This window comes from Prinia subflava, chromosome 11, assembly GCF_021018805.1.
Source record: "Prinia subflava isolate CZ2003 ecotype Zambia chromosome 11, Cam_Psub_1.2, whole genome shotgun sequence".
Taxonomy (NCBI): Eukaryota; Metazoa; Chordata; class Aves; order Passeriformes; family Cisticolidae; genus Prinia; species Prinia subflava.
In genome coordinates, this window is record NC_086257.1 from 16,866,275 (window position 1) to 16,876,562 (window position 10,288).

Sequence of the window (10,288 nt, forward strand, 5' to 3'; positions counted from 1 at the left end):
AAAGGGAATGTTATCTCAGATCCTACTATCTGCCTCTAGAAAGCTTCCTCCAAGAGCTTCTTTACCTCCTGCACCCACTAATATCACGAGACAGACTGGAAGACCTCTGAGCCTATCTCCAAAATGCAACTATGGCTTATGAGAAAGAATCTTTGTTCATGAGACTTCCAATTTATAGAGCACACTTTAAGATCATTCTCTGTAAAGCCTTTTTCCAGTTGGTAATAAATCCCAATTCTAATTCTTCCCTTAATGTCTTTATTTGTTACACATCAGGAAAAATGTATCAAAGTTTTCCAAACAGAAAAAAAAAAGAACAAAATATGAATCCTTTATAGTTATAATGCTCAGGATGCAACTGTCAAGAATCTTTCAGGGCAGTGATTAACCAAACAAAGAGGAAAGCAAAAATCTTAGGACATGCAGAAAGGAGTTCACATACAGGAGCAGTTTTACAGAGTAACTCTTCCCTGAATCTGCCATTTCCTATCGAGGAATGGCACAGAGCTGGTAGGGATGGGGCTTCATCGTGCTCCCAAAAACAAACTTGGTGTTGACTTCCTTCACTCCTTCTGGCAGGGTGAATGTGAATGCTTGGAGCAAGGTGGAAAAGACAATAAAGAGCTCCATCCTTGCCAACAGCTCCCCCATACACACACGGTGTCCTGTGAAGAAACAGAAAAAGCAATTCAGGCAAAGGATTTCTATCACACCTCCCTTTCTAAACTGCCTGGGATTTTCCTTGTTTGTTTTCTGCAGATTTTATCCTTTTCTCATAACTGTGTCATTTAATGATTCATAACTGAAAGGCTGCTTGTATTTCCACAAAAAGTTTCAGTCTACATTTATCAGTAAGACATTACAGAAATTGTCACCAGGGTGGCACAGTTCACATTTACAGTCTTGTCAGCACCATGCATTTTTCTGCTGCTGCTTTGATAGTTGGATCCTTTCTCAGAGAGAAACTGGACCTGTCTTCCAAGAAAGACTTTTCTATGTGTCATTCCTTCTCTTCCAATCTTTTCTACATACAACTGGACTTCTCTCTTCTTGGAGATCTTTAAAACAGCTTGCATATGCCCATTTGTGGGTGCCTTCCCAGTTATTTTGTGGAAGGAATGGATCTGAAGTTGTTACCACAAGGAGTAAATAAGGCCCTGTTCAGTGCACTTACCTATAGCAAATGGTAGAAATGCTTCTCTGTTTACAAAGTTTCCTTCTTTATCCAGGAAGTGGCCTGGGTTGAACTGATCAGGAGTCTCCCATTTTCCAGGATCAGCCAGGACAGAGTCAATATTTGCTAAAACTATGGTGTTCTGAAAAAAAAATAGGAGTGGCTTCAACAAAACCTATGGCTGCAGAATCTATTTATATCTAGGACAAAGCCTGGTGAAATGCCATCCACAGAGACAGTCAAACTTTAGAGGCACTGCTAGAACAAGAGTTGATGTCCTCAATCAGGAAAAACCTCAAAATCCTTTCTAAAACCATCTAATGGACCAAAGATCAAATTCATTCAAACATGCAGCGCATTGTACCTTTGGGATGTGGTACCCCAGCAGCTCCGTGTCCTTCACGCTCAGTCTGGGCAGGGCAATTAAGAGTATGTTACTGTATCTCTGTATCTCGTGAATCACAGCATTTGTGTAGGGCAGCCTTTTCCTGTCCTCATAGCAAAACACGTGGGAACAGCCCACAACAGCATCCAGCTCCTTCTGGACTTTCTCTAAAGAGGAATATCCAGCTTTAAATACACAGCAAACAATCTAGAAACTCTATAGACAGAATTTTTCCTGTTGCTTTTTACGTTCAGAATGGCATCCATCCAGATGAAAAAGATACTTTATAAAAATCAGTGCCTTCAAATTCCCATACAGATGACCTGAAAAAATTTGACGTTGAGGTTGTTTATAGGTTGCATATATACTTTTAAAATAACTATAGCAGATGAGGTCATTCTATAATAATATGTGGGTTGCTGTTACACTTGCTGCTCTAAGGTAATTTATAAAAAGACTTTTATTAATATTTATTTCTACAGGCAGAGAGTCAACAAGAAAAATTATTAATCATGTGTTAGGGGAACAGTTTAGTAATTGATTGTTCAAGGATTCTTCTTCATTAAGAAGCACATAGATTTTGCTTGTCATCTACAAATATCCTAACTGCTATTCTGTAATTACTTGCCTTGGGAAGCACTTAGGAAAATTAATTTTTCCCAAGGACTTCTTTTTTTTTTTTACTTACAATCCGAGCTGAAATGGTAATTCCTGATTATTTTTTAAATTAATAATACAGACTCTGTCACTGCAATTAGAATTACCCCCACAAAACTTAAGAATATGTCAATATATCCTTAGAAGATGAAAAATCATGTGAAAATTCAGTATGTGCAACCCAGTCTCAGGTTTTAAGTCTTTTGAAGGTAACAAAAATGGGAAATCCTTTCTCCTTAACACTTCCACATTTTCTACTTGCCAGGCTCCTGCTGTGCCTGCTACTCTAAAATATGAGGCCTTTAAGGTGAATTTTGTACCTTCTAATCCTTTCTAGCCCATATGCTCTGGCTTTTTTTTTCAGTCATTTTACTCTGCCAAGCTGTGTCTTTCTTTTGTGAATATCATTATTAAAAGCACACATTTTCAAGCTGCTCACCCCAATATTAGCAACCTCACACTATATTTAAGTTATTTCTGCTGCGAGAGGCCAAGAGCAGATCAAAGAGTAGGAGTCAGGGATTTAAAAGGATGACCCAAAGACTCTTAGTGGAAGTCTAGGCATTACTGTCTGTGAAGGGGCAATGGTGTAATTTATCTCATCTGAGACTAAATTCCTCCAGCTGATTAAATTAATCACACCCTGCATTCTGTTTAGATCTGTTAAAAAAACCCAGACTGTAATGATTTGCCTGTATGTTAGAAAGGAGACAGTAAGAAATGAATGCAGTTCACCTGATTCATACTTTAATAATTAAGTTGCTCTACTTTTCTTTGAACAGGCACAAGCACTATTTGAACTTGGATCATTGCTAGAGGTGCAGACCTCTTTGGATGTGCTTACCTTGAATGTCAGGATAAATCACCATATAGAGCAATGCCCACAGTAAAGTGGTGACTGTAGTTTCTGTGCCCGCAATAAAGAGGTCGAAAACAGTCTGGATCAAGTTTACTTCATCATAAGTAGCACCAGCATCTCCTCTAGTCTGCAGATATGAATTGAAAAGAAAGTTATGGCACTCAAAAGAATAAGTAAACCACCCTTTATGAAGGGTGAAGAAATCACACACTTCTAAATTTATATTTGACATCATTATAATCAAAGAAACACTTAAAATCCCTTGTTATTATTGCAGTGAGAGAGCAGTTCAGAGGTACTCACTTTATCTATCTCATCCAAATAGTAATCAATAAAATCTCGATTTTCATCAAGTTTTCCTTTTCCTTTGTGACTTTCAAGTTCCTTTGTTAACAGAGCATTCAAAAAATCTAAACAGGACTTAACCTTTTTAACTGATGGCAGAAAATGACCAGCAAACCAGGGAGACAACTCATATATCTGTAAAAGAGATATTTTTGTTATGTGATATTACATATAAATACGTGGCATTTAGCAGTCTAAATTTTAATGCTAATACAGGCTCCTGGGTAGTGGAAAAAGCAAGTGAAAGACTGATGACTGAATCAGCATTAAATTGAAGGGATAATGCCTATCCCATGATTCATTAAAGATTGAAGCCTTTCTTAATTCTATTTTTCCCTGGAGCAAAATCAAAATTTCTCTCAGTTTTATACTATAAAGTTTTATATATGTATTCCAAGATTATATAAATATAAATGTGACATACAAAGAATAAATGATATTCCTCTCTACCCCAATTCTTTGCTAGGCTGAACTTTGCTCAGCTGCACCAAGAATCTCCCATGAAACCTGTCCCTAGTCTCACTTTATCCAACACATAGATAATTTCTATTTCATCACCAAAAAAAACCAGATCCAGGCTGACTTTCTTGACACATCTGTTAAGTGAAAATAGAACTATCCAAACCCAGGTTTATTTTCTTATAGTAGGATAGTGACTGCATGGTGATTTTACTCTCATTTGCCTTTTCATAGAAAGTAAGCAAACAGATCATCTCTGTGTGATGTGCAAAACAATTCAATGACACAGAAATACAGAGCTGTGTGTATTCCCTCCCATTTATTCATCATTCTAGACATATTCACCTTCTTGTCCTTATGCTCTCATAAAGCCATATATCAGCAGAAAAGAAGTAAAACTCTTCTTACATCCCCTCTATTCTACTTCATTTCACCTTTTTTCTCCCTTTTACAGACTGCATCATGTCCTTCCAGTTACAAACTGCTGCAGCTTAAATTATCCATTAGGCCATAACTTCTGGGCTCACCTACTGGAATTGCAGCTGCATTACAAAGATTTATCTCCCCACAAGCCCATTCAGATTCCCAGCTCTATTTCTTCTTTACCCCACTGCATGATTTTCCTACTGTCCACTTCCCAGGAAAGCAGGTGAGTACAGTCAGTCACTAAGGGATTGTGCATTGCTGTGGAACCACTGTGGAGAGTGGGATACAATGAAATATTGGACTAGAATGTTTTTGTTGGCTCTGGACACATTATAAGGGTGTTTTAAAAACAGCTTACGTAAACACCTACTGAGAGCAGTTTGAAAATAGCTGAACCGGTGTCTACCCTCATGAGAAGGGTGGCTTAGGAATCATTTCACCAGCATCTTCTGGGGGAGATACTAATAAGTAATTTTATTTTAGCTTAGCTACCAGAAGTATCAAATTAGTCCTCAAATCCTCCAGGACCTTGCTTACAGCAGTTAGTCAGACATGGTGGAAATCATACAGGACACGGAATGGAATGAGTTCCAACAAGTCCTGCAGAAGCAGCTGCCTCATGCATGGGTACATTCACTTTTTGACTACACACAGTACTGTGGTTCTCTTTCATAAATGATTCATAATAAAACAGCCCCAGCCTGAGGACACCTGTCCTGCTGCTTTGGCAGCTGCAGTCACAGATGCACAAACAGAAGGGGGAATTTTTCTCTCCAGTGGACCAGATGTGAAGTGAGGATTTGGTGCCTGGAATGGAGGCAGATAAAGCAGCTAAAGGAGGGTGACTTCCAGCGTGTCACTGTATTCTTGTAAGGATGTGCAGATGTGGTACAGATGTTGCTGCCAAGAACTGTAGGGAAAAGCTGCTATAAAGCAATTTCATGCCATGTTACCTTTGCACAAAGTTGCTAGAGCAAGTCTCTATGAAGTTGGCTGGCAGTGGTGAAGAAAGCAGTAAAAACCATTTACTCTTTACATTTGTTGACAGCCATGTCATATGATAGAATGGAGAAAGCCAGTTTGCCAGACAGAAATTAAGATAAGCCTATTTCAGAGCTTTTCAGACAATTTAACCCATATTTTACTACTGATTTCAGATATAGTTTCAAACACTGGAGTTGTACAGGTAGCACTTTTGCAAGAAAGTCTTTTGTACGTCTCTCAGACATGTAAAAAATCTTTGCATTTTCACCCTGTCCCCCAGACACAGGAAGTTTTTGTGCTATGATGAAGCATAAGCAATTGAAACAAGTTTTGAACTAGGCATCTGGAAGCACCGTTGTGATGTGCTCGCCAGAAATTCCAGGTGATCTAGTATTTATTTTTGTTACAAAAGTAACAAGCAAGTTGCCTTTTACACTATCCGTAGAGAGCAAGCAAACAAACAAAACTGATTTTCCTCACAAAAAAGGAGCTGCTGTTCAAAAATGCTGCTATGGTGTCAAAGGATTCAATCAGGTGGTGAAAATTCTCATCATCCCTGGAGAAACGACGTCCAAAAATCATAGAACAGATCACATTTGAGACCGTATGAACAACGGGCATGGTGGGGTCCAGAGGTTTTCCTGTAAACACAAGGGACTACATTCACCATTAACACTTTTTGTTCCTGCTTTTCTCACTGACAGGAGAGCTGATAATATTTCATAAACATTTCTGATATTAATTAGATCACTGGATGGAAAATTGTAATTTATTAGTAAAAGGCCTGATTAAAAAGTAACTTCAGACATCTAAAAAGCACTCTTGGTTAAAAAAAGGAAAAACTACTGGTGGGAATGGAATTAGTAGTATTAATTACAAAATTACCCAGATATCATCAAACCTTGGCATCAGGAGCTGTCACATTTGGCAATAACCAGGGTACAAAACAGCTGAGACATTAAAAGCACAGATGAGTTGAGAACTACCTTCTGTTCTTTGCTCATATCATTTTACATTAGAATATTTAAATGAACCCATGGATTCACCCCATTTTTCAGTAGCACAACCTGAACAAACTCCCTCTCCTAGTGAGGAGCTCACCACAAGCTGCATGAGCTGAGATTTTTCTGCTGCACTTGAGCAGAGCAAAGGGCTGTGCATCCTTGGTCAAAGCTTTGCATACTTTATGCTTTTTCTTTTCTATACAGGAATAGGAGGCACTGTGACAGTGATTTTGTTACTGTTTGCTGTTACCCTGATGCTGTTACCATAAGTAACACAGAAATTACTCAGAAGTAATAACACTGATAGGGACCAGTATACATATACTGGTATATTATAAATATATAACTAGACATATATATATAACAAGACAGGAATCTCTAATTCTCTGATCTTGCTGTGGGGTTTCACACTTCTGCAAGTAAATATCTCATGTACATAGTATATACAGACTTCTGCACATACACTTTGAATCCATTTTTATAGTCAAATTTCAAAAGCTACCAGTGCCCCATTCTCTAGCAAAGTCTCCCCGTGCACAGACTGCCCTGCCCACCCTCACATACCATTTGTTTTCTGTAAGTATTCCACCAAGTGAGCAGCCTCCTCCTGCAGTAGATAATCCTGGTCTTTTTTCCCTAGTCCCATTTTCCTCATTGTTGCAATTCCAAAACGCCTCTGCTGCTTCCAGAGATGACCATTAGAGAACATAACACCTGGGATCATAATGAATTAATGCTGTCAGAACCTTATAAGTTAATGGATTGATACAGCCAAGAAGCTTCTCTTCTCTTCTGATTTCTTAAATTTTTGACAGCAGTCTGGCAACATTCCTCTTTTTCTTCTTATTGTATTTTAGCCATTTATCTTCTGTATAGAAGCTCTTACCTTAACTCCATGCTGTCATTATTGTTCTGACAGAATATAGAACTGTTTTAAAAAACTCGTGAAAACAAAAACTTTTTTCCAGATGTAAATTAAGGACTTTGAGGCTCTAAATCAAAAGCCAAAACTAGGGATAGAACACATTAAAATAATTTCTGAGAACAGTGATCACCATTTCCATGTGTCAGAAGGTGAAAGATTCCACTCATGGGCCTTCCAGCAACATCTTCAGCACGGGCAGTCAGCCCTTCCTTCACTGCCTGAAACCCTTGCAGGACAACTGCAGGAGTGTTTGAAAGCCACAAAGTGAAGATATTACCATGAATGTTGGCCATCTGTAGAACAAAGCAGAATCAGAATAACAGTGAGAGCTGGTGCTTTTAAATCAAACAAGATAAACCAGATCTTCACCCTGGGCAGATGCTCTAAGGGTGGCTTTAAGAACAGAGCAGCAGGTACATTCTTACACAGAACATAGTTTGAAGTCAGGTTTCTATCTAAAGTCTCATTTATTAAAGATCATGATGTTTCTAAAATGTCAACCAATATTGCAAAGTCTGTGATGTCATTTATTGTGTCTTATTATTCAAACTCATTGTAGGTGAACTCTTTCATCCTCACTTGCTACAAGACAGCAGAAGCTCATGGATTTGATGTGAATCATCTAAAGATTTGCCTTTGTGTCAAGTGTAGCAAAAGCAGTCAAGGAGCTGAGAGCTGCAGGGGTCACCCTTTCCTTTCTAGCTCAGCTGTGGCAGCCTTGCCTGCAGCTGGGTGCACACAGGCACCCCTGGCAGCGGGCAGACCTCCCTCCCCTGCCTGCTGAATCAGGAATTAGACAAGTAGCAAAACAGCCTGGAAAGAGTGGAGTGTTGCCAAGACAGCCCAAGAAATGCAGGACTAGAGGATTACGAAATTTTGCTGCCTGTGAGAAAAGAGGGAATACTTATGCACAGTGAGCAAAAATGTATGTGCTTGTACATTTGTGTTTAATTTCATTTTTGAAAGGACCAGTTCATGGCTTTTGAAACCTTGGGATGACCAGTGCAACTCTTCATGTCTGGAGTGTCAGAAATAGAAGAAAACACAGCAGACAGGCACTAGCTACTCTTTTATGTTAGGGAATAATACCACTTTGCCTTGAAATATGCAGCTCAGGAGGACAGAACTGGCAGGACATGGAAAAACCAGAGAAAGGGAAGGTTGAGAACCAAGAGGGAGAGTGAGGTGCTGTTACTTATATATTTAAATGTTAAACATTTAATATAGATGTAGAAGAAGTATAAAACAAGAGGATACAAACTTAAGAAGTGCTGCACATTACAACTGGACTTAGAAGAGGGTTTGAGCATACTATGAATTATTTTAGCTGTTCAAAAGCTCAGTCTTGCTAAGTAGACTGAAATCTCCTGTGAAAATCTGACCAAATGGTATGTCAGAAAACATTCAATTCTAAGATCATTGAGAAAATCCATTGAATAAGTATATTTAAAAAATCATCCTTTCTATACTGGAAACACACATGTCCTCAGTAGCTATTTCATGGGATATTTAGAAAATGCCAATGCAACCACAGTCAAAACAGAGACATCCAAAAGACTGCACAGAATTAGTAAGTCTACTTTAAAATACATTTTTTCCTATGTGTAAAACATGACTATTATCATCATTATGATTTTGTTCATGTGCACATAAGGTATTAAATAGATCTTCCATTGCAAGTGCAAATTTTCACACAAAGAAACAGATGTTTTAATTATCTCCACCTATTTCCACATTTATGCAATTTAGAACAAATCCCTCCCTGGCATTCAAAATAAGACTATGTTAAATACACTTGCTTTTCAATCAGCTTATGAGTCCATTAATAAATTGCCAGAAAATACATACTTTTTTAAGATGGTCATGATGAATTTTGAAGTTCATCTGCAGCAGATTTCCAAAGAAGGGATATGGAATTGGTCCAGGAGGAAATTGTCTTCGCATCCATTGCAGTTTCAGAAACTCTATCAGCAGCAGAGACACCACAAAAAATACCAGCACCTCACTCACTGTTAACATTTTACTTCTGATTTACACAGCTACGTTGTCTCTCTACAACTGCTGTGTAGACAGAGGAGAGATCCAGTTTATCTTGGTTTTGGGATACCTCCCGGAAAAGAGAAAAAAACCACTTGATGCTCCTGTGACTTGCTGTCTTTCCCTCTTTATCACTTTTACTTCCCCATCCCAGAGAATTAAGTGTTCTTATTTTTAAGTATATATGACATCATTCCATTATATTACAGCCACACATCTGTCAATCATTGCCTCTTCAAGGGACACAAATCATAGGTTAATTATACACCTCCTTGTGCCATGACTCCTGCTGTCACAAAAATCTCTGCCCACAGTCTGCTTTCATAAAAACCTCTTGCAAGAATGAGAAATAAAAACAATTCCCTGAGGGTTGGCTACACACCCAGGGGGAGTGGGGTTACTGTAAAGTTCAGGCCCATCAGTAGCCATCATATGCACCAACAATGTGCTCTGCTTCTTAACTCGCCCCATACTGTTGATTCTGATGTTCTCTGCTATTTCTTTAATATTTTTTCTCACAGTTTATATTGAAAGGTGTTTGGGGGGTGTTTGGGCTCTCCCTTTTAATTTTGTGCCTGGGGCGCACAGACTGTAAAAGACTCCAACTGATCATTGCGTAACAGGAGTTTGATGGTGATAAAGATGCAACACTCAAGTGTCCTCCCACTCCCCACTCAACTGCTCAGGGAAGTGGAGCTGCACAGTCTCCTTGACCAAGCAGAAAGCAAAATTTCTTCACCCCTCCACCTGCCTCTGGCTAATCCCCCTGGATTGCCTGCACCAGGAACAAAGATGACATACAGCTGCCTCTGAGAATTCTTTCACAAGTGGCTCTGCAACTGAGCAACTCCAGCTCTGCAAAGGGTGGCATTTGAACATAATCAACATAAATTTGGTACTTGCACAGGAACAGCTTTAGTCTTGGCTCCTCTGACTTAAACAGCAGCATGTGGCACTCTGGGAAGCACCTAGATGGCCTTGCTGCTCATGTACCAAACTCACAGAACTGGCACAGCTAGAAATAAAAATTGTG

The 10,288-nt window shown here is 38.9% G+C and overlaps 1 protein-coding gene across 1 annotated transcript; it reads right to left on the reverse strand.

Moving 5' to 3' along the window:
• Positions 1-110: 110 nt before the first annotated feature.
• On the reverse strand, positions 111-9,237 carry LOC134556090 (cytochrome P450 2J6-like). Its single transcript, XM_063408308.1, has 9 exons — positions 9,067-9,237; positions 7,349-7,511; positions 6,858-7,007; positions 5,770-5,930; positions 3,379-3,555; positions 3,061-3,202; positions 1,539-1,726; positions 1,175-1,316; positions 111-665 (listed from the first exon to the last, which is right to left on the reverse strand). The coding sequence occupies exons 1-9, from the start codon at positions 9,235-9,237 to the stop codon at positions 487-489; spliced, it is 1,473 nt and encodes a 490-aa protein (XP_063264378.1). The 3' UTR covers positions 111-486.
• Between the last annotated feature and the right edge of the window lie 1,051 nt (positions 9,238-10,288).

Coding starts and splice junctions, on each gene's coding strand:
- LOC134556090 (XM_063408308.1), bottom strand. CDS start 9,237: ATGTTAACAGTGAGTGAGGTGCTGGTATTTTTTGTGGTGTCTCTGCTG. Junction 7,512..9,066: donor ATCATGACCATCTTAAAAAA/GTATGTATTTTC, acceptor TTTGTTCTACAG/ATGGCCAACATTCATGGTAA. Junction 1,317..1,538: donor TGGGGTACCACATCCCAAAG/GTACAATGCGCT, acceptor TTTTTTTTTCAG/AACACCATAGTTTTAGCAAA.